This window comes from Molothrus aeneus, chromosome Z (assembly GCF_037042795.1).
Source record: "Molothrus aeneus isolate 106 chromosome Z, BPBGC_Maene_1.0, whole genome shotgun sequence".
NCBI classification, from domain to species: domain Eukaryota; kingdom Metazoa; phylum Chordata; class Aves; order Passeriformes; family Icteridae; genus Molothrus; species Molothrus aeneus.
In genome coordinates this window covers 27567839-27593267 of record NC_089680.1, presented here as the reverse complement: position 1 = coordinate 27593267, position 25429 = coordinate 27567839, and the positions used below count along the sequence as shown (strand labels likewise).

Sequence of the window (25429 nt, the reverse complement as noted above, 5' to 3'; positions counted from 1 at the left end):
CTTGAAGTTACTCCTGTGAAAAAGAACTATTTCTGACTGCAAGCCATTCACGTAGGCCATCTTAGAGAGACAAAGCTCTCAGAGAAACCACCTGATGAAATTGTTTTTTATACTCCTGCAGCTTTTTTTTTACAGGATGAAGGAATCGAGCCTTTGCCTTATTAGTGCATCTTTGAAGTTACATCCACCTGCTGCTGTGAAAAGAGATGTAGTGCATTTAGGTGGCAGGGGTGTGGTGGCAAGGGAGGACTGTGTCAGACAGAGCCAGTTCCAACAAACATAAGCTGGTACCTCCTCTCTGTAATGTATTTAACAAGGAGTAAAAAATGCTGTGGAATATGAGTGAGGAAGAGTCCTGCACAGGCAGCCAGGCCCATAATGGAGGAGCAGGTGGAGGTAGTCCAGGCACTGGAACAGAGATTCCCTGGAGCCTGTGGCTCAATCCAAGTAAATACACACATTAAATTATATAGTCTTGCTAATCAGCCTCTTACTGCTCTGGTACTGCTCAGCAGCTCAGTCCTTTAAATGATGAGGAAGAGGCTCTACACCTGCAGCCCACTGTGGAGCACGCTGGAGCAGATACCCACAGTGGCAGCCTTGGAGCACCCACACTAAGCAGGTGGATGGATGAGCCCTGAAGGAAGCTGCAGCCCAAAAAGCCCACACAGGAGCAGATTTCTGGCAGCAACTGTGGCCCACAGGGATCCATGCTGGAACAGTCTCTTCCTGAAGGACCACCCCAGCAAGAGGAGAATGAGAATCCACTTTGAAGCAGTTTATGAGAGACGGTATCCCATGGAGCGGACCCCATGCTGGAGCAGGGCAATAGTGAGTAAAGGAAGGAAGCAGAGAGGAAATTGTATAGACTGACCATGACCTGACTCTTAACTGACTATCCCCAGTTCTTCTACACCATGGTGAGAGAGAAGGCAGAAGAATGAATCTGGGAAGGAAGGGGAGGTTCGGGGAAAGTGTTTGGTAATCATATTTTAATTGATAATAAAATAATTTTGCCAAGGCCAGTTTCTTTCATCTGTTGTGGGTACCAGTGAGTAATGTCCCTGTCTCAACCCATGAATTTTTCTCATCCCCTCTTCTCCTCCTGGTTTGCTGAGGGGAGGGTCAGCTGTTTGATAGGTACCCATCAGCTACCCAGGGTTAACCCTCCACAAAAGGTCTAGTCATCCACAAATATGCACTATTTAACTAAAGATAGGAAAAATGGGCCACTTAACCAGATGAGGATAAACATCTTTTTATGAAATCCCAACATGTTGACATTCTTTTCACTTCGTGTATCCAGCTCACATAAAACTGGCTGATGTAAGATTTCCTCCTTCACAACAATTTGCACATCATCAAGTTTTCTTGATCTGTTTCTCATCCTGTGCAAAACTGTTCCAGAAAAACAGGAATACTCTGTATTCTTTGCTATTAGATCCTTTCACACCAGGTATACCTACAAAACTGCTTGAATCAAATTGCATTTCTGAAGGTACTTTTTCACTATCACTTTTGTCAACCCAAGTAAACTAATTTTTCCTCAGCATGTTTTAGGTCAAAGAAACCAGTTCAAATGGTTTTCAAGCCAAAGTGTCTCTAAGCTACAGGTTTGAGACCCACTGTAAGCAGAAATACCTGAATTCATAATCTAGCCAGAACCTGTACAAAGGAGGTCCTTTTCATAATAAACTGAGGGGAGAAGTTGTGTGTGGCGATAATGATATTATAAAAGATGATGGGTAACTTGCTGAGGGTGGTAAGCTGGGTTCAACTGGAGGATGGATTTCCCACAGTAAGAGGGAACATAAAGGCAACCGACACAATCTACTGTTTCAGCTTCGTCTCCTGTCCTAGAGCTGAACACTGCTGAAGTACTCTAGTAGGCAGGGACAGGAATGGCAGCACAGGGTGAGTGGTGTAAGTCATCCCAGTGTTTAAACAGAGAAAAGAGAGATACAAACTTGAGTGTTCTGTTTATCATGTGGCCCCTGAAATGGGAAATTCCTTGGGTTTACTTATTCAGAGAGCACTGAGAGAAGGCTTTAAGAGTTCAGAGCTGGAGCCTAAAGCTACTACATAGCAGACACAAAGCACCTAACTACTCTTTCCTTTTTTATCCAAAAAACTCCACACCCCCAAAAAAACCCAACAAGTACAAAAGAATAAAACAAAAAAATCCTGCCCGAACAATACAAAACAAAAACCTCAAAACAAAACCACCCAAACAGAACAAGCCACCACCTTCTCCCTTGAAAAAACCATCTCCAAATAAACTCTGCATGGGCAGCCTTCTAAGATGGTTACTTAAATTCACCTGTCCACTTATTGGCTTTGAAGCTTCTATTTGTTCCATTCTCAGAACAGATTGAAAGAACTATTCCATTTTAGATGAATCACTGCTAGTTTTTAAGACTGATTCTTTAATCTTTCTGCAACTGAATTTTTTTAAAAACATGTTTGCTGAGGAACATTGATACTTGACACCCTGCTTGAAATACAGATCTCCCTAAACTGGCTTATACTTCCTGCTCAAGACTCTGCTTTAATGCTTAGCATGTTCTTAAGCTGCACCCACAGTTTTGACAGAACCATGAAGAGTTCCAGCCCAACAGAACCTCTTTCACAGTGAACAAGAGAGCCTGGCTAATTTCTAGGATCAATTTATTCCCCCGAGACTGAAACGGATTTACATGAAGGTTGAGAATGAATGTTCTGTGTTCAAAACGGAAGCCAGTTACATAAATTAACAGTAACCACAGAACGTAGGTTTACTGATCTTGCATGTCTTTCTATCATTCTCCACCAAGACCACATACCAAGTTCTAAAATGGGTCATCCTGCAGGTCCCTTCCAGACAATTATCAAAAGTCAGATTATGTTTAGCCCTCAAGGGAGAAAAGTATGGAACAGCTTTGCCATGCAGACAAACTGTTCTTCAGCTACATCCCACCTGCTACAACTACCTCTGTATAGACTTGTCAGATCTTATCTATTTGATTGGTGTTTCTCCAGGAGAACTGCAATCCAACACAGACTGACAGACATCAAAGACAGGTCTTACTAGCACAGAACAGCCCCACTCAGCTCAACAGTTTGTGTATGATAGCTGAAATTTTCCTGTTCATTGCACCTATCCCAACACTTCTTTCTTCAAATGCATGCTTCTACTTGAAAGACAATCTTGAAGGTATGGTGACACACTGTAAGGATGCACTAGATTGCATAACAACAACATGTAGGTAGGGGTCTCCTTTGCTTAAATTGATAAAATGCTTAGTACTCAGCTTCAGAAATACATATTTTAATAGAAAACATAGTAGATTCTCAAAGCCATCAAAATGAGGGGAAAACCATAAGAAAGCAATTGAGAAAATGCTGTGGATGTAAATTGTTTCCAATGAGCACAAGGTAATTTTAACCAACTGTTTACTGCCTCTACTAAGAATAAATACTGTTTCTACTCTATGCCCTTGTATCCTTAAAGTTACTAGCTGCTTGCATTTCATACATTTCAGAGAGTAAATCACACATAGCTTTTTTTAGGAGAAATAGTAACCCACAGTAGCAGAAGACTCATCTGCTTGTACTTGAATAGGGAAGCAGATGGACACAAACAGAGAATTTTTCCATCCTCTTTTTTTGTCTTAGATTAACAATAAAACTGGTCTCAAAAATCAATTTTGCAAAGAACACTTAGCTTGGCTACCAGTGACTCCTCTGTATCACATCTTTTTCAAAAACCACCCTCCTCTCCAGGAAACCAACCAGAATTCCCATTTTGACTTTTCTCAGCTCAGATGATTTTTGCATTCTTTGGCCAAGCTTATCTTCCACACAGCTCTAACACCAGCTGTCTGACCCAGCAGTATTATACTGCTCTTAGCAGTATTTCTACCCCAAGTTCAAGTAAAACATTACTGCAATGAATGGAAACGCAAATATATAGCCTTTAATCATGCTAAAAATCAAGTGTCACCAATCAAGTTTTGCTTTTATTTACAAAGACAGAAACTTGCAACAAACCAGATATACCTCATAATAAATTTATTTAACAAGGATTAAATCCTGAGACAGCAGAAGTTATTGCTTCACTTAAAGTTTCAGAAATTGCCAACAGGCATTTTTATATTTTTGGCTCCCCATATGAATTCTTCACACAGCACTTCCAAAGCTTTAAATCATAAGGAAAACACAAAACTCAAAACTGAGAAAGATGGTAAATATCAGTGCAGCTTTAGTTAACTAGCTGTGCATCAGCTAGAGTACAGTACAACACATTCGTTGAGATTCAAGACACAGGAGTTTTAGTTTATAACTCTGATTTTCAAATCATTAATAGCACTTTTAAATAATATAGGGATTGTACTTTCAAATCAGATACAATCAAGTGATGATTAATGCACATTAATGTATAAACCCCCAGGTTTTAAGATACTGATGGCCAGTTCATTATGATTACAGTAATTAAACCTCTTACCCTAGTCCATGAGTTAGTTGACAATCTTTGTTAATGTCCCTTGACCAACCAATGAAACTGGTTCTTTCCACTATTACACACTACTACAGAACAATCTAAAGGAAAAATACCTGACTGAAGATCTGTTATCCATCACAGCTCACACAAATTAACTGTCACACAATTTTCTTTCATGTGCTCTGCAAACTTATCAGTACTAGCATGTTTCTACTCAAAATGATGCCTGCACAAAATCTGCTCTGCATGACATTAGGCAATACTCATGAGATTAACTATTTAAATTTGTAGTGTGATATTGATATAGCCAAATGTTTTATATATAATTTGGAAAAAACCATTAAGTTCCTTCAGATATAGCAAGTTCTTTGAATTTCAAAAATTACCCTTAACTATTAACCACTGCACTAAAAAACCCCAAAAAGATGGTAAGTATAAAAAAGAGGTCAGTAGCTTCTGGTTTCAAAGCTTGCCAATTAAAATTGGAAGATACTCTAAGACACAGACATTTATAAAAATCCATCCTATGAAAATAAAATAAGAGCAATCCAGAATATTAGACATCTTTTCAAGATTACTCTTTTAGGTGCTTTTCCTTAAGGAAAGGAAACTTTATTTTAAGAAATAGTAAAATGTATGAGCAAGTGCAATACCGACACACTACCAAAAGTTTCTCCAGAGGAGATACCAAAATTAGCCAATTCTAATAAATTGGAAGGAAACTAAAAATTTAGAGTAGGTTAATTATAAGACATCCACTTAAAGGAGTAAGGACTTAGCACTCTTATGTATGAGAGAGCAAGTCACATGCTCATGTGCTGATAGTGAAAGATCCCAACAGGAACAAAACCACAAGATGGTAGTTAGGTTGAACTTAGCCACTCATGCTGTAACACCAGAAAGACAGGAAAAGGGGTAGGACTAAGTTTTTTAACAGAAACATACAATTTGGATAAACAATTACCATGTCCCATCATAATATTGATTTCTCTGCATTGTGCATTTGCCAAGGACTCAATGCAGCCAACATGAGTACCACAGCTATCAGTGACTTCATCCAGTGACAAAAGTAATGCCTGGGACTTTGCCACCTCTGCCGTGCTTCCACAGGAACAAACACCTTCTAGCTGGAGATCAGACTTGAATAGGACGGATAGGATTGGTAGGTGATACTCCATGTATTAGTCAAGTACAGTTGTATTTTACACAGTATCAAAATAATTCCATTAAGCCCTCCCATTACAATTGCCACTATTTATTATGCTAATATTACCTCGTCAAGTGTAGTTTTCATTTTAAGAAACCCACTAGCCAAACTGCCACTTCAGTGGAAGAGCCAAGGTGAACTGCATTCAGAAAAGTATCATTATATCCCCAAGATAGCAGTAGTCTTTAAACAGTCAAACTGCCAAAGAAACGCATTTGCTGAAGTATTTTAAATTCTTGCTGAAGTCTCTGGCATCTTGTTAGAAAGTGCTTGCCATAAGGGCGTGCTGCATCAGAGATAACCCTATCAGCCCTGCAGCATTGCTGTCAAAATTAAAAGACAAAAAGATCATAGGTACAGGACCAGCCAGAAGAAAACGTCCAGTTTGGAAACCTCTCCAGTAAGGCATAGAGTTGAGGTGACTTTTGATCTTCCCCAAAAAAGTAATGTGCTGCTATGGCAAGGGAGACTATTCCATCAGAATGCTTCTCTGGGGCCTGAAAATGAGAAAAGGACAACACAATCTTTATGATTGTTCCTGACACTTCAATATACATCAATTCAGATGTAGTTTTCTATAGACAGTATCTGTCCTGCAGTTCTTTGTCCATCCTGCAGCTCTTTGTCTTCTATGTTAAAACACTCCCTATCTTCAACATATCAGTCTGATTACATGATGAGTTCAATTTGAAAGGAACTGGCAACCAGATGTTTAGATCACAGTGCCTCTGATGTGTTACACAGCTTCCACATGCTCCTGCTTCAGTGTTTGTCTGTTTTGCTGACAAATCAAGACATGGACTCCAACACAGTGTTTACACTGATCCTTCTACAGCAAATCCCCTTCTGCCTAGCTTTGCCTCTATTTGGCTCGTGAGGCTTGTCACACTTGAGACTCCAATCTACCTTATTGAGTACCCTTTGAGGATTATTTGTGTTTAGACTGCCTGGTGCAGGAAGGAAAAATGGGCTTTCTGACCTTTCAAAGATACTTGTAATATTTACTCAAAGGATAAGTGCTAAACCTATAGTAAAAACATACATACAACAACATACCGCTAAACCTATATTAAAAACATACAGGTCTGCAAAAAATTATTCCTTTGCAAGTTAGAAGGGTGGGGAGGCAGATAGATAATAGATGGACAGTACTATGCTCTCTAAACATGGTAGGGCTGAGATTAGGTGGGTTCAGTGGAAGGCTAGGCCTGGGCTGCTTAGGGCAAAGGCTGAGTAGAAGCTTAGGTGGAAGCAGGACATAAAGTTATAGGGTGAGAGGGTTATGTTGAGTCTAATCCCACTCAAACAGGAAGGCTGGAAGCCTTGCTTCCAGCTGAAAATAAGGCAAAAGAAAATTTAGGAAACAAAGCTTTTACAGCTCTCTTCAGCTTCAGGACAGGTACATTTTCCACCAAGGATTCTATAATTCCCCAAAACCAAGCAAACAAGAGAAAAGAAAGGGAAAGAGAACTACTCATAATAATAAAAAACAACTCTGAAATAACAGTAGTAAAGGTAAAACTTCAGGAACTGTGAGGGGAAGATCAGAGAAATCAAAACTTATAATCAAAGACCATGCAGACAAGAAAAGTATTTTTCCCTTGGCTGTTTAGAAGCTGGTGGACTATCATGGGAAATACATGGGAGCTGATGTATAAAGCTGACCTATCAAAAGAAGGATACTAGAATTAAGATCTACCAAATAAACCAAAGCATTAGGAAGTTACAGTGACACTTTTCACACAGGAATGCAGCTGTGGTGGGAAGAGGGTGGACCAAGGCATCACCAGTTTCCAGCAGTGCCGCACTCACCGTCAGTTCCACCCAGAAGTGCCAGGGAGCTGCATGCAGCCCATGGGAGTAGAACACAAAGTAGTCTCCCCCCAGGCTGGCGACCGGCATTCCATCCCCGAGGGACCAGCGGGACAGCGCGGAGCCCACGCGCGGCCGCACGTACAGGGACATGTGGCTCGGGCCTGCAGGGACAGAGATGTGTCCACAGGGATCAACAGGCAGAGGCAGAGTAACCACCTGCTTTCCCTTGGAACAGCAGGGCATCCTTGAGCTACTATTCATGTCTTCCAAAGCACGACAGAAATGTCTTCTATACAGAAGATGCTCCAATTTTTCCTAAGCACTGGGATAAGTGTGATGTTAAGGTAACAGAGGAACACAGGACATTTTATAATAATAAATATAAAAAAGACTTATACATACTAACATATAAAATACTACAAGATCCAGCTTAGAAAGGACCTTCTGTAAAATCAAGACTTACTCAAGACAGATGAAGTTACCAGTCACAGAAATAAGAACTGCAAGACTTATTTCTCTTCTTATAAAACTACTCACAGTTTCTAGTGTGCTATGAAACTGAATTAATTCATGCTAATCTGAGAAAGCTCGCTATCTTGGGAACTGCACTAGAACCTGCAGTACTGGAGTCAAAGCCTGATTTATTATGGGCATAAAAATAAACACAAATCATAAACCAGAAGCTTCAGTCACTCACCAGATACTTCAAAGCTTAACCTCACAGAATTCCAAGGCATCAGCTTCTTGGACAGAAGTTTAAACTGAATGGGGCTTCTTGGCAAAATTTCTGAAGCAGGAAGATACCAGTTTTTCCTGTGGAGAAAAAAAAGTTTCATGTTATTCTCAATGCAACACCCTGAGGTCAGAAGACAAGAAGTTTCTCCATAGTAAAGCTGACTGTGCTGCTGCTACATGAAATATTCAAAAGATGTTGATTCTAGCAGAAGACAGGTAAAATCAGCTTTTGGCCAGACAAATATTTAAAGGTCATATTAATAGAAAAATTGTCACTAGTGTGTCAATTAATTACCTTCATCTGCCTTAAATTACAAAACAAACAAGTGAGAACATTTTCACCTTCAAACAGATAAACTTTTGCTCTCAAGATTCTTGTGGTGTGAGAAATAGCCACAGCAGCTGGTTTCCTTCTGTAGAGACCTGCTACTGTAAACATCCTCTGCTGTCAGCTGCAGTGAAGGAAGGGAACAAGGGAGAAGACATATATCCTCCTCCTCTGAACTGCCCTTTAGGAGGCCCCCCCCTTCACCTTTTTCTCCTCTGGTGCCTACATCTAATTTCCACACATTCACTTCTACAGCTCCTGCAGCAGACCCACGGCAGAAGACACAGACGAAGGATTATTTACTTTTAGACCAAGATTATCCTTAGTTTTTTCTCCCTTATGTAAGTGAAATTGCATAAATGACCCCTGTACTTTGCAGTAAAGTGCTCAAATGAGGCAGAGTTCACACAAACCGGAACATGAAATGGACTGGCAGAATCCAAGGAAGGCCACAGAAGGGAGCCTGCTCCTCACATGGAGTTCTAATGGTGTCATTGATTTCAGGTACATGGGGAGTTATGTGAGATATTCCATTATAATCAAACCCATTGATCCATATACCAGAGTCACTTTTAACCACATTTCCATCTAGATCATGAAATCTTCTGCTCGTATGCTAGAAGGAAAAAAAACAACAAACACAGAAAGATAATGGAGCCTCTGGAGTTTGCAAGAGCCAGAGGTGATTCTGAAATATCCTTAAGGTCTGAAATACCTTAAGGTCTACTGCATTTTCAGTAGGCTTTTCAGCACTGAACATGTATCTGAGTATTTATGAATGTAAATGCAAGAATTACTCAGATAAAAAACATATCATAAAAACACTATCAGAAGATGACTGTTTTAGCCCACCTCAAACCATATTCACTTTTTAAATTACCATTTGTTATACAATTCACCTACTTAAACCCCCCTAAAACACCCTGCCTCTTCTGACAAAGGTGAGCTGAACACAGAGTGAACAAGAGAAACATTATCAATTGTTTCAAAACCAAGAATAATCATTAGAGCTTTTAAACCAAGAAAGAAAGGGGATATTAAGCCTTGAAAAAACTAAACATTCTTGCAACCAAAAGAGGTCATACAACATGCAAACATTTCTTACCTGGAGAAAGACTCGCTTAGGCTTTGGATTAGCTGCATCAGAACTGTAAGGAAAGAAGATTCCACTACAAACGAGAATCAGAGTGACTACAAACACAGTAGTTAAAGTTACTAGCGTCGTTTTTGTACTTTTGACAAGGTAAATGAAGTTAATCTAGAGAATAAAAAAAATAGTCCAGTTATAAAACTGCAACATATAAATATAAAACACTACTTGCATAATTCTAAAATTCAATTATTGAACTGAAGGTACATTAAAAAGAAGTGTCTTTGTGAGGTGATACTTGCAATTATGTCTTTTTAATCTCAGTATTTAGAACTAGTATTTTTAAGATGATTTCTTTTTTAAAAAGAAATAAAGTGAGTAGTTCCTGGAACTTTCAAAATTTTCTTGTTTTTAAAACATCTGCCAACAAAAAAAACCCAAAAACCAACCAACAAACCAATTTTTCCAGGTCCTATGGCAGCAGAAAAAACCCACAAATCTGAGTATCCTTTTTGAAGTTTGTATACGTATTGTTCAGTCATATATTACACCTAAATCAAATTTCTACTCAATCTCTACTCAAAATTTAGCATTACATTTCGTATTTTATATCAGCCTGTACTACATTACCATAGAGCAATATAAGCTCCTCTTCAATGATCTTTCTTTGACTAACACAAACTGTGGAATCTTTGACATGTGTTCTAGAAATTCCCTGTAATGTTTAAGACACTGTCAAACTATCACTAACTTCCAGTATTAATTAAAAAGCACATCTTATTCTAAACTATAGAGAAGCTCAAGGGTTTTAAACAACATTTGCAAATTTACTTACAAAATAGGAAGACAGGATTACAGTGAAGATCACAATAAATCCTGCCAACACCATATCTGGTGGAATTTCTGAACCACTTCGTCCCATGACAGGTGTAAACATTTCAAACACAGTCCAACTAAGATACAGCATATACAGATAGGGAACAAACATCCCCAGCATGTACATCGCAATAAACTTTATTGTGGCACCTGTACAGAACAGGAAAAAACAAAAGACGAAAAAATAAAACCTTAGGACATAAACACACAACTTTATTGAAATATCCACAAGGATATACTGCTGCAAGTCCCAATACACAATTCTGGTCCTCATCCCTAACATGGATATGGGACGATCTCATTTTGCACAGCTAACACCAGTATAATTTTCAAAATCACCACAAAATTAATCTTGTATTACAAAAAAAATTTGAAACGTTTACTGTCCCAAGCATCATTTAAATATTATTATATTTTTATGAACCTTACTATTCATCAAAATTCTGATCACTTATTAATATAGTCACATAATGTTCTTACAGCCTGAGACCTGGGATGTTTTTCAGTGTATTTTTTTAAAGCTTCTCACACTTTCAAACTGTCTTTAGTTCAAGAACACTTTTTTCATGACAAAAATGTGACTTAGTTAATTTGATTACTCAAAGTCAATGTTTCGATTTCTTTTGCTTAAATAAGAGTAGGGGTACAAGTTTAGAAACATAATATCTACCCGTCAAAATCCATACCCTTTTGGCTGAATTCCTTGTGGATCATCAGCTTAGTGAGTAAAGGAAACGCTACCCACAATGTACAAATGAATGCTGAACAAAGGCCCATGTGAGTCATCACAGCCAATGCTATGGACCAAATCATCAATGAGGCATCGAAAAAAACATCTCCCAGGAACTGCTCATTCACATTCTGTAACAAAAAGAAGTAAAAACATTCCATAGGTCCCATCTCATGAGAACACATAATTGTATACAAAGAATGTGGATTTTTTTGTTTTCCTTGGGCAAAACAATTTTGAATACCACCATCTCACCATCCTCTTACCATAAAGAATTATCCATGACAGTATAAGTTTTTTATTAATTTTCTAAATCTGCTGAAATAACTTGAAAAAGATATTACACAGGCTGGGGAAGAAGGAGGAAGGCGATGTACAAATGACAATACCAAAGAATACACAAGGCTAGTGTTTCAGGCAAATAGAGCCTTTTTTAAAAAAAGTAACACAGCATATTAAAAAACTGTGTAATACTTAAGGGTGAAAAATTATCTGGACCTCCTGAGAATGTAAACTTGTTTTTGAACAGCTATTAAAAGACTTATTACACAAGCACTGTTATTAATGCACAAATATTATATTGGTCCCTCTTTAGATCATGCCACAAGCTGTCACTTCAGAGGTCTGTTTATTAAAATATGTTACTTGTTTTGAATAAAAGACATAATATGTGAGACAACAGCAGATATGTTTCAGGGGGCGGGGGGGGGTGGGGAGAAGAAATTTAACCATCAAAAATATGATTTGCTTTGGGTTTGGTTTTTTTTAAAATTACATGGGCAATTCTGCAGTGTTCGCATGGCATGATTCCTAACTGCAAATCCTGCTAGTAGCACAAGGGACTGCTTGCATGAACAATGGTTATCAGAAAGCACCTACTTCAGTTTCGGGGTGAGAAGGAAAAAAAAGAGGAGAGTGAAGAAACATAAAAGTTGCCAAACCTATTTCAAAACATAAAGCTTATCAACTCACAAGTTGTTGAGCCATGAATCTGCTTCTGATAGTTAAGGAAGAAACTGGCTTCCAAATTTTTTATGCAACTTTTAAGTCAAATGCAAGCAACATTAACTGTACAGTCTAGTGCAAGCTACAGCATGCAGCACTTCTGATTTTCAGATGGCTGATCTGATGATTAGGCAATCAGTAGCCATGAAGTAGATCCAGAGCCTGAAATGTCTTAACAGCTAATGAAAGTAACAACCAGCTCATCCAGACAACTGAAAAACGGTAACATTACATCTATTTTATTAATGGCTCATCTTTTCCACAAAGGGAAAACACAAAATACATACATTTAGTAAGATACGTGTACCACTTAACACTCCCCTTCCCCAAAAACTTTCAAAAAAACTACTTCCAGAGAAAGACACAATGGATCCACTCAGAATTTTTCATACAATCAAATGGCATGAAGTTCTTAAAACTTTTTCAAACATTTGTATTTGGATGACAACTAAGGCTTCCTAAATTCCCTTGCCCAAAACCTACCCAAATGGCCGAGACAATATAAGTAACAGCAAGCTGAATGACTAAATATTACTGCACCTAAAACCTCAACCTAGCAGGCCTGAGTAGTCAACTTCTGCCCTGGAGGAGTGTCATCTATCAGATACCTCAAGATTATTCGTATTTAACACAAAACCATATGAGACTGTTATAATCCATAATTATGAAATTATTACACACATTAAATCACATTGGTTAGTCCATAAAAAAGAATCCTAAGCAAAACAGGTAAACAGACAGTACTCATGACAAATGACAGCAATGGAAAAGTAACACACCAAATCCTCACTGAGCTTTGCAGGGGCCTAAATGACTTTTACCTATTGCAGAGAAGAACACAGACAGAGCTCTGTTACATCTCCAGCTGTGGTCAAAACAACCATAAATCAGAATAATCACAGAATTGTTTAAGATGGAAAATACCTTTGAGATCATTTGATCTAAGCCTTGCACTGCCAAGACCACTGGTAAACCATGTCCCTAAGTGCCACATCTTTTAAATACCTCCAAGGATAGTGACCCAATCCTTTCCCTGGGCAGCCAGAGCATGATAATCCTTTCAGAGCATGATAATCCTTTCCATAAAGAAATGTCTCTTAATATCTAATCTGAATCTCCCCTGGCATAACTTTACATTTCTTCTTGTCCTGGTCCTGGTTGTCTGGGAGATGAGACCAAACCCCATCTGGCTATACCCTCCCTTCAGGCAGTTGTAGAGAGTGAGAAGGTCCCCCCTGAGCCTCCTTTTCACCAGCCTAAACAACTCCAGCTCCCTCAACTGCTCCTCACAGAACTTGTGCTCCAGACCCTTCCCCAGCTCCACTGCCCTTCTCTGGACATGCTCCAGCACTTGCATGTCTTTCTTGGAGTGAGGGGCCCAGAACTGAGCACAGGATTTGAGGTGTGGCCTCAGCAGTGCTGAGTACAGGGGGACAATCCCTGCCCTGCTCCTGCTGGCCACACCATTGCTGGCACAGGCCAGGATGCCATTGGCCTTCTTGGCCACCTGGGCACTGCTGGCTCATGTTCAGCTGCTGTCACCAGCACCCCCAGGGCCTTTTCCTGTGGCAGCTTTGCAGCCACTCTGCCCCAGCCTGTGGCACTGCCTGGGCTTGCTGTGACCTAAGTCACAAAGGCTCCTGTCTTTTTTATGAAACATCTCCTAAAGGTCAAAGCTGCTTTAAATCACATAGCTCTTACCTCTCTGATTTAGCAGAACAATCTCTATGTTTAGATGAAGCAATTTTTCACAGTGACACTTTAAATACGAAAAACTTTTTGCTTTTTTTTAGCAGCTCAAATTTATCTTCCACAGATTAAACACCTCATTGCCCTTCAACAATAACAACAAAGCCTTGCCTACCTTGTAGAAGAACTTCTTGGCTAGCATGTGCACAAGAATGAGCTTAGCTGCAGCTGCAGTGCCATAGAGAGACACAGAAACATAGAAATGGGTGTACCAAGAAAGAGCCCGTCCAATGAAGGAGACAAACATTGCTACCATAAGGACTGCCACCAGTGTGCACACCCAGCTTGTCAGGGTTAAGCTGAATGCAGTCAGTAACTTCTTCAGGTTATGAACAGCTATGAAGAAGAAAAAAGAAGTCTCATTCAATACTTGTGCATTCTACTGCAGACTATCATCAAAATTTTAATTACCCCATAGTGTAACTACTTTAATGACCAAAATAAAGGGATCCCCTGTGAAGGTATCTCAACAGCATAGTTTGCATCACTTAGCCTAATTCTTTGCATGTCTGTTTGCAACATCCCTGCTGCAATGTTTATTCCCAGAATACTGGTGTATTTTGCAGATTACAGCTTTCTTAATTTTCTAGCAAAAATTTTACTAGGGGGCCAGTGGAGCCATGGTTCCACTTTTAAGTATACAGAAAAGCCCAAGAAGAAACCCAACAAAAAACGAACCAAAAAACTCCAAACCAAAATAAAAACTCTCCCCTGAAAAAATACAAAACCAAACCAAACCAACAAACCACCAAAAAACCCCACAAGTCCCTCTCCTCATTCCCCCCAAGAACAACAAAAAATTTGAGTTGCTTTTCTTGTAACATTTTCTTACTCCAAAAATGTATTCTGGATGTTGAGGAGAAGATGGGGGTGATTTCTTAAGCCTTATTTCTTTTAAATAAACATGTTCCTACACATACTAAGAAGGTCTAACTAGATTTAAGTTGGTTTACACTCTATTAAATTTTGCTGTCATTTTCCCTATTTTTTCCTTACTCGGTCCTGTCTACAGACAAGTGAAGAAGAAACATGGTTCTGACACCATATCTGAATTAACAAAAAAACCCCATAATATGGATACTTGGCTTTTTTTTTCAATTTCCAAATCTTTAAAAGATTAGATTTTAACCTTCATGAAATGATAATAGACAAAATCATGATTCATAAATGCTAGACATCTAGGCCTATCATATTCTTTCACCATTATTAATATTCAGATATTAATATTAAGATTTAAACACAAAGCAACTCCTATGGCATGCTGCACACCTAAAATTTATTTCTGAAGTTCAACTAATCAGATGCTGTAATGGCCTGAACACTTTTTCACCTGCGTTTTTGCATCTTGTAATTACTATTTATTGATGAATAATGCAATTAAAAAAACCAAAAAAGCAAAAAAATAACCGACGGAAAAAAACCAAACAAAAACACACCCAAAAAACCCCCCAAATACAAACAAACAAACAAACAAAACCCAAAATCACCTAGACTTACCTCTGGGTTTTGGCTGTAATACTTTTTTGCTTAAATAAAAAAAAGCAATTGCTGATGTAATATAGTTCATAATTGTGCCAACACGAGCAGGATAAGCCAGGACAAATAAACCAAGTATATCAAAGAACACAACATTTCCATGTCGATACTCAAAAGATTTAGCCAACTTTTCTGATGTAGCTAGGTATTTTAGGACAGCCAGAATATTGTCACCTATTAAAGGAGCAGAGGCACAGTATAATTATATCAAGGTTAATAAATTACCACACAGCATTTTTAATATAACCATTCTGAAAGATTGTATAGAAATATCCTCAACAAAGGCATGAATACACAAATGATTATACTCAAACAGGTATTTGACAATATACAAATATTATCTTCATGAGTTATTCTATCCAGCTGTCAAAATAAGTATACCTGGGAAGTCTCATGCACTTAGACATGACCTCAGTGAAGGCAACAGTCAAGCTTTCGGCCCACAAACTCTTCTTCACTTCTGATATTTAGCACTGGACTTGAAGGCTAACCCAGAGAAGAATTTATAATTTCCTAATCTTCATCCTTTCCTAACTACTAAGCGATCCCTCCAGGTTTCCATGACTATGAATTACCTGCCTTTCCTTCCCTATATGACTGTAAAGACAAGACCACTATTTTACTCTGTAGCCTCCAGGAACCAATCATCTTTTGCTTTTACACAGCACAGCCAAATGAGAGCAATCATTCTAAACTTTGATTTTGCTTTTTTAGACCATTAAAAGTGCTTACTGGCTGTAAAGTTTGTCTTTTTTTCTTTTTAATCTGTCATATATTTAATGGGACAAGTTCTACATATAACCATCATGACCAGTAAAATCACCTTTCCAACAGGAATTTAAAAGCATTATTTTCTGTCCTGCAGCTAAATTGGTGCAAGGAAGTGTTTAAAACCATAATTCATGGTGGTCATCTAAGCTGGCTTCTGTATGAACTTGAAGAGTAAATAGTCAAAATCCTGGAGGCATTTAGGATTATGCTAGCTTTTCCTGGGAAATTAAAGTTCTTCATAATTTTCTTTACTGCATTCTGTCAAATAGCCTGCTATGAGCACAACCTGTTGTAGAAAATAAATCCTGTTTACACAGTCTGCGTGCTACCACATAAGTTTGCCTGAGGTCCATTCTAATCCAAAAATCTCTGTTGGTAGATCAGTCTCTATTCCACCAAACTACTCAAAAGCTTCTGATGAAAAACATTAACCAATAATGGGACTTAGTGAGATAAAAGGAACACAGAATGCTGAATAATCAGGTATCAATGGAGAGACAATAACTTTGATTTGAAAGCAACTGTGGAATCTAATGTCACTGGATGCTGGTAAAGTTTATCTTCCCAAGCTGACCAACTATATTTCTTTTTTATTTAAAATGTATGTATTCAGTTAATTCTTTCTTTGTGTTCTTGAGAACACAAACAACATGTATTAAATGTGTCATTAAAATTATTAATTTATGCTACAGCAGTCTTACAGCAAAATGAAAAAGCAGCTACAATACTACTCTTTGGTAAATTATTGAATCCTTAAAATACCAACCTGCTCTCTGAATGGAATCTGTCAAAATTCTGTCTGATGTGTCATATTTTGTATGGTAAATGTAGCCATTTTCAATAAAAGCCAAATCTATTCCTACAAAAAGAAAAGCAGCATTTTTAAAATATATACAATCCTAAAACCCCAAAACAAATACGTGAAATCCTCCCATATACTTTACAGAAAATGCTGCTCTACTTTGTAACCCAGTCATTATCCTTAGAGATGAACAAAGTAGTCTTCTTTACAGAAGGAAAACTAACTGGACTTCCAGTGTCTTTAAAAGAGAACAGCTTTAAAATATTTTAAAGTATCTGTCCTTTTGCATGCACCCATTCCCAGGACATCTGTACCTAACTGGAGAAACACATGAAAACACCAGATCATCTCAGTCTCATGTACAAGATGTACAAGGTGCTTGCCAAATGCTTACTTGCAACACTTCAATAAACGTTCATGCTGAAAAGTAATAAAAAGCAGCACTGTGAAACTACAGAGCACCTTCTCAAAATACCAGGTGCGCTCTTTGTACTTCTAATGTGTAAACAAAAGTATTTACCAAAACCCAAAGGTTAAACCCTCTGCTTGATAAGTTATACATTCGGTGTATCCCATTCACCTGTTCAGCTGCATATGCAAAAAGCTGCTACCTGCAATCTGAATTCTCACGATTTTTAGCAAATTAGGTCTCAATTCTGAGAAACAAACCAGTTGTTAAACTTAATTATTTTTTATCGGTTTATAAAAGAAACCCCAGAGGTCAGTGAGAAATCATTTACCATCCAGGTATGATTCTGAACAAAGAACACATTGTACAAAATCAGCTACTTTATTTTCAGACGAGAAGCGTACTTCAGAACAGTACAGAATATGTCAGAACAACTGCTTTGTACCAATAATCAATTAAAAAACATCACTTTTCTTGAAAGTGACTCCAATGACAACCTGTCCTGGACAACAAGGACTTTACAGAAATTTACAGTCTTTTGAACTGTGTTCATTGAGTGAACATTTCACATTTCTTTCCCACGGTTCATTCTCCACAGAAAGGATAGCAAGCTGTACACAGATTAACAAAACTAAAAAGCTTCTGTCCAGTCCTTGATTATGGAAAAAAAACAAACAAAACCCACCAAAACCCCCTAAAAACCAACAGCCAAATCCCCCCCAAAAAACACCACCACGAGTAAGGGAAAAAACCTACCCACGACAACCAAACAAAAACAACAAAACAAAAAAACAACAACAATAAAAATCCCCAACCAAACAAAACCCAAGGAAAATGAAAATGCATTAATGACTATGTCACTATCTCTAAAGAAGATGAATTTGCTTTATCTATTAGGTACAGACATTTCATTTTCATTCCTGCAAGCAGGTTATTAACATCATGTACCAAAATATTTCAAACCAGAATATTTAATAGAGTACTGTTAATTCCTGGAGTATTTTCCTGATTTTCAAGAAACTTTTCTACCAGGAAGCTTCTTTCTGGAAAACACCAGTCATCTAAAAACATCCCTAGCAAACTATATGACAAACTCAATCTAAAAACTCTTTCCTTAGGAAAGGAACAGGGAAATTCCCTCCCAGTGTGACAGATCAAATTTGAGGATGTTCAATAGTCAACCAGAGATGAGTGTCCTTGTTATAAAAATGTAATGTATATTGACATGCCTTTTGATAACATACCTGGAACATTGCCAAAATCCCTGTAGATACGGAAGTCAGTATCTGCTGGGATAATGCCACTCTGAAATATTTCCTGTGCCACCACAGAGGCAAAGGGATGTTTGGCTGCAACTACATACGCTTGTACCAACCAAGGATTCTCAGGTCCTAACAAAAGATGAGCAGAAAATTCACAGCAAATATATTTTGAACTTCAGTTAGGATATGCATTCTCACGGTAACAAATAACACAAAGTAACTCACTGGAGATTTAACACTCTTGCCCCGCAGAGCATATAGTAAGCACAATTGTGTTGGATGAATGACTCACACTTGAGAGAAAGAATTAGCTACACCTGAGGGGAAAAAAACTAAGCCACTGTTGCCTCCCGTGCTGGAGAGCAACAATGGCAGAGCAGAGAAGCCATGTCCCAAAAAGACCTAGCATTAATGAAGAAGTCACAACCTTTAGCCAAGCTTCTAATCCATCATGTATCACACATCAGTACTGCTGTTTAGAAAAAAGTCTGTCCCCCTAAAGCATTCAGTGCAAGTAAACACCTAAGGGCTTCATCAGGACAAGAATGTCCGCAGTCCAGCTAGGATGGGGCACAGGTCTAACCGCAGCCTACAAAACACAGAAGTTTTGCTGCTTCCTGAGCATGAGATGGAGTTCTAATGCCAACATCTTCCTGATTTTACAAGAACTTCTGTGAAAAATAAATAGAACATGTGAAAGTATGAGTGCTAAGATATATGTACTACCAAAACACTTTTCTCCTTTTTATCCTAAAGTAAAAGGGAAACCCAATTCTGTTATTCTGCCCTCCACAGGCTTCCCACCTATGAAGCAACTTCTGTGGTAGAGCTTTAGCCTGTAACTATCTAAAGACTAAGAACAATTTAAATGGTGCACAGGACCAGGAAAAAGGCACAGACGTTCTCTTGTCTTTTGCTTATGAGTCATTTTCAATATTCCTTCAAGTCTGCATAATTTATTATCAAATTATCCTAGTGTAGAAATTGGACACAATGCAAGCTCATACCTGTTTGAAAAACAAGTTCTTTTCCTCCTACACCTGCTGCCTCCAGGTTAATAAAAGCTCTGATTGACTTGGCCCACTCATGTTGTGTAATGAAGCCATGACTAGCCTTGATGGGGAAACAAAAAATATAGGTCAAACATCTACCAGACAAGCCTAAATGTTATTTTCCATCATTCAAGACTGCATATAACTCAAGGCAAAAGGCAGAAAACACAAAGAGATGCAGAAAATGCAGGTCTTCTATTTAAACTAATATATACAATACCCTTAATCCAACTGCATGCTTCCCTTTGAAATATACACATTCTACTCAGAAAAGACAGGTAATCAATGAATATTTCAAGAGATTAAACACAAGCTACATCTTTCATTTGTTAAGAGCTTTAATATACTGCTTTGATGTATAATTTTTAATTCTGGCACATTCTCACCTGTAAAATATTTTCTTCTGCACCATTAAACAAGAATATGACAGCATGCTGCAGGGACTGTGATGATTTTGAAAGTGTGTTAAGTATTTCAAGCATCACTGCACAGCTAACAGCATCATCGCTGGCACCTTAAAATAATCAGCAAAATAATAAGGCTTACAACAAACACACAGATTTGTAACAAAAACGAGAGAGAAAATGGTTTATGCTATTGCAGTTTTAATATAACTGCAGTACAATTGTGTTAAGCTTTAGTATATTTTTTGGTGCTGCTTGTACCCTCTGTCTATACCAGTTGAAAGCAACAGATGAAAGAAAAAATAAATTCAGAAGTTGGGCAAGTGAATGACAAGACATCAGATTCAACACTACTGTTCCAGAGAAACAGACTAACCAGGCTACTAGGAAAGCAATGTGATAATTATCTGTTTTCCTAAATACAACATGAACAAATAAGGATATAATTTTCATTGACAGCACTCAAATTTTAAGAAATATACATTCCCACAAAAGTCACCCTGAAGTGCTCTACACTGTTGCAATGCATTCAATTAGGAGGACAAAACCTCAAAGTAACATAAAGCTAAGACTGCAAAATAAAGCTAAGGAAATACCAGAATTCACACCTTTAAAAGTCTCCATAAGGTAAACATTATATAAAAGATTTTCATGATCAGATGCTTTTCATTGCCCTTCTTTCTTTGCAGAAACCCCTTTCACTCTAATCTCTGTTGTCTTTGAGTTTCTCATCCAACTACAATCTCACACCTCCCACGCCCCACTGGTTTTTTATCTTGATTAAGCAGCCATCTTTGAGTCAAGGCCTCCCATTTTCCCACTTCCCTCACTTTGGTGCAAGCTGTAGCACCTCCCTATCCTGCTCTAATAAATAAAATCTGGGAGAAAACAGAAATTTAAACCTCATTCCTGTGGGCCTGGGTTGCATGGATGTTGCTGACATGCACTGAGATGCCAACAAGTTCAACACTCCTCAAGTTCAGGAGTCAGCACGCTATTTAGGTACACTTGTTAGCTGCTCAAAATGTTCAATTTACACATTAAAGAAAAAAAAGAGCAGCTTTTCCAAAGCTTGTCACCAGGCAAAACTTAAGAAGTATCTGCTACGAAAACAACATATTCCTAATATAAACAAACATAAATCTTAGTCCAGGTTTTAGCTTTAGTTTATTGCATAGAATAAGTAAATTTGAAATCTTTCCAATACACAATTCTCTATCCTATTTCTCAGAAATTATGGCCTTGTTCTGACAAAAGCTTTCCATAGATCACCACCCAAATACCTGATTTAAAGCCCTGATTGTCACAGGTTTTCACTAATTTCACAAAAACCACAGAACATTCTGAGTTGAAAGGGACCTTAACTGCTACCCCAGTTTATCAGGAATCTGCTCTTAGCCACATCTAATTATTTTATTTAAAATGCTGTATTGAAAACTCAGCAGATGCATATAGTTTACAGTGAGGTTAGTCATTTACCTGCCTTGCTGTGAGGCTAAGAAAAATAAAAGTTACTGGCTTCAAGAGATATACATCTGACAAAAGTAGCCATGCTGCCATAGACTATTACACAAACTTGCAGAGAAAACATACCCCAATACCTCATACACAACAAAACTGACAGGAGGTTGTCACAGATTTTACAGCAGATATCGTTAAACTAAGAAAACCACATCATGTCTGCAATGATAATTTCAAGAATGTTTTTGCTGTCAAGTTTATCAGAAAATAATCAAATAGGCCATATAAACTAAAGAGTAGTAGAATCAGAACAAGAGACATATTTTAGGACTTCAGAGTTTATGTTTTTTTCTTCACAAGGAACATAAGCTTTCTATTTTTTAAAATAAATTATTTACTGAGATTTGCTTCACACATTTTGTGTCTATAAGCACCACAAGCAGATTATATTTTATTATCTGATTTTCAAATGTATTACTCGCTGATCTTTGAGTCATGCTGATTCTGGTTAAAAGCCCACCTTTCTGGTAATGAAAAAAAGGGCTGTAAGCAAATAGCTAAGAGAACACGGGAGAAGAGAACAAAAGACTCTTGCTTAGGTAATGTGCAAGTGGCATACTAAGAAAACAAAAGGCAGAGCAACTCCTTGCTGCTGTAAAGGGCTAGGCTGCTTTGTGATTAAGAACAAGCACACAGGATGATTTCTGGCTCCTCTGCAGTTTTCTCTAAAATCCTATACAAACCACTCCTATGTTTTTGGCACTTCCGAGCAAGGTTGGTGAAATATTTTAGTGTCTGAGTAACTGTAAAGAAAATAACTGATATAAACATAATCCTGTTTTATAATCCACAGAAATCAACACACAATTTACATAGGACATCAATTTGAAAACAATTTTTAATTATCATAGTACTATGCTTGTGAAATACTCTAAGTCTTGGTAGACATACACAGACTATACATGCAGTAATTAGCATCTCTGCAGTTCCTCAGTCACAGAGCATGTATAGTAATCATGCATTTATTAAGCTAAATTTAGAAGCTCATGTTGTACAAATACAATTGAGAAAGAGACGTTCAATACACAATTTATGTTCAGAAAAAAGGCAGGAGTCCAGCAAAAGCTTTGTTTCTCTAGCTAACACTCAACTGTTTCCTTAATAATGAAGACTAGTCACATGTGCTACAAAACAGAAGGCTTGCCACCAAAAAAATAAAATATTGTGTGGGATGTAAATGAAGAAAGTCCAGTAAAAGCTGTACCATTGGTGAGTGCCATCTGTGGGTGTTTTTTAACTGTAATAACAGGCACACACCTGTGGCTGAGTGTTACAACAGATTTCGTGTTTTAGATCCATACCTTCCTAGCTTTGTTAAACCCACAAATTTACAAAGCAGTTTACACCCTTGCTGCAATAACAATTTTAAAGGATTAGATTTTAAAAATATAGAGGAACAAGAATAAGAGAGTACGCAAAAGTGACAATCAAACTAGCAGGTAAAATATATTCACACTATCAAGGTAATAGTACTCCAGCCTTTGATGACTACAGTCTTTTGAGATAGAAGCTTTGAATATGGAAAGAAAAAAAAACAACTGGCATATCTTAAGCATATCAGACTGAAAATCTGAGATACCAGTAGGAGGGGAAAACAGACTCGTTAATGCGTGTGGGCATAATCTCTGGCACAAAGCATCCTGTGAAAGGAAAACCAGGATTAAATCAGTACAGAAGTATGAAAAGACCTGGACGATGGGTGGAAACAGCACATAAAAAATATGCATAAGCAGTGAAGTACAAGAAAGGCAGATACATCCAAACTTCCCAGAAATCCAGATAAGCATCTGTAAATCACTGCCTACCAGAAAATGAGAGTGAAATCCTGAGTTTAACAGGATCAACCTGTCACTCTAAACAATGAGTTTCACTGAGACCAAGCTGACTAGTTGGCACGTGCATTATTCTAGTGTGGCTACTTGGTAGGAGAAATCCATGAGCCAAGCCCTGCAGCTCATGTCACACACAGAAACATGGAACAAACACACGGACCCACCTGGGGTATTTGGTACGGAATCAAAGTGACAATTGGATAACACTGCATGCTCAGCTCCATTGCGAGGTTCCAGCTTTACTACCACATTGGTTATGTTTGCATAGTAACTAGTAAAGCCCCCTAAAAAGTCAATGCTGAAGGAGCCTGTGGGCCTCTGTATGTCTACAGATATCTTGTGAGCATCCGTGCTTTCTCTTTCTATTCCCCTGATTTGTTCTAAGAGGTAGTTAACTGCAAGAACTTCATTTTCTGGACTTCCAACTGTTCTGGGCCCAATTGCTGTAATGTTGTCAAGATATCCCCTGTAAGACATAAATTAAAACTTAAGCATCAATACATTTAGTATGTAACTTATCTACAACTGTAACATTTTTGTAGATGGTTCTATTTCAAAACTCAAGGTAGGCAGAAGAGGCTACAGCCAGTTAGATGGTAACTTGTAATAGGAATATAGGCCTGATTAGGACTTCTTCTTTTTAACTATTTACCATGATAGTAAGCCATGGTATTGGTTTTCTGACCTGAACATATCAATTTAAAAAGAAGCAGAAGGGTGAATGGAGAAGCTGAAGATTTTACCTTTAGCGAGGTTCTGTATATGCGTATATGTCTTTTTCTGAATGTCTGAAAAAGCACACTTTTATCAAGACATTCACCTGATGCTAACACTCCAAAACTGAAATTCAAGTGACAGTTTTAGTCTTCCCGACGTCTCGGTGACATAACAACTGAAAACCTGAAGCTTTCCCAGACACTGAGCACTACACGAGACTACTGGAACTAAACTATGGGGGAGGCGCTGCTCCATCAGCTCCGAGCACTCGCCAGGGCACAGCGCGACACGACCCCTCTGCCAGGGACCGCCACCCACCCCGGCCGCCTCCCGCCCGGCGGCCCCGCCGTACCTGGCGCGGGAGGCGCTGAAGTCGCGGGGTCCGGCGGCGGCGGGCGGGCGGCTCAGCAGCTGCCGGTGCGACACCTGCGCTAGCGCCCGCAGCCCCAGCAGGTACAGCAGCACCAGCGGCGCCCCCCGCGCCTCGGGCAGCGGCAGCAGCGGCCGCCGCCCGCCCCGCTTCTTGCCGCCCGCGCCGGGGTCGCCGTCCTCTCGCGGCGGCGGCCGGCGGCGGTCGCGCTGTGCGGCGGTGGCGCGGAGCCGCCACCCGGCCGTCTCGCCGCCGCGCTCCATGGCCGTGCCGTCCGCCCTCCCGCCGCGCAGCCGCCGTACGGGCACGGGCGAGGGTCAGAGCGCGGCCCGGCCCGGCCCGGCCCCGCCCGCCGCTCACGTGGCCCGGCACAGGCCCCGGCGGTGGCGCTGGCTCTGCAGCTCTCGCACCGCCGGTGGGACGGTCGGGTTAGAGGGCAACAGCAAGTGGTCCAGCCTCCCTGCTCAAGCAGGGTGATCCCAGACACATGGCGCAGGATTTGTCCATACTGTTCTTGAATATCCCCAATGAGGGAAAGTCCACAGCCTCTCTGAGCAATCTGTTCCAGTGCTCAGTCACCTGCACCTTAAAGATAAAGGTTTCTTCCTCGTGCTCAGGTGGAACCTCCTGTGCATAATTTTCTGCCCATTGTCGTCTTGTCTTCTGCCCTCTTGTCCTGTTGCTCAGAGCTGCTAAGAAGAGCCAGGTCCATCCTCTTGGCACCCTCCCTTCAGAGAC

The 25429-nt window shown here is 39.1% G+C and overlaps 1 protein-coding gene across 1 annotated transcript; it reads right to left on the bottom strand.

Annotated features, from left to right (window-relative positions):
- Window positions 1-3935: 3935 nt before the first annotated feature.
- ERMP1 (endoplasmic reticulum metallopeptidase 1) lies at window positions 3936-24954 on the bottom strand. The gene is made up of 15 exons (XM_066569756.1): window positions 24425-24954; window positions 23769-24070; window positions 20234-20361; window positions 19803-19908; window positions 18778-18924; window positions 17089-17181; window positions 15513-15725; window positions 14131-14351; window positions 11218-11392; window positions 10491-10681; window positions 9671-9823; window positions 8979-9181; window positions 8200-8315; window positions 7500-7663; window positions 3936-6184 (listed from the first exon to the last, which is right to left on the bottom strand). The coding sequence occupies exons 1-15, from the start codon at window positions 24952-24954 to the stop codon at window positions 6020-6022; spliced, it is 2907 nt and encodes a 968-aa protein (XP_066425853.1). The 3' UTR covers window positions 3936-6019.
- Window positions 24955-25429: the final 475 nt, after the last annotated feature.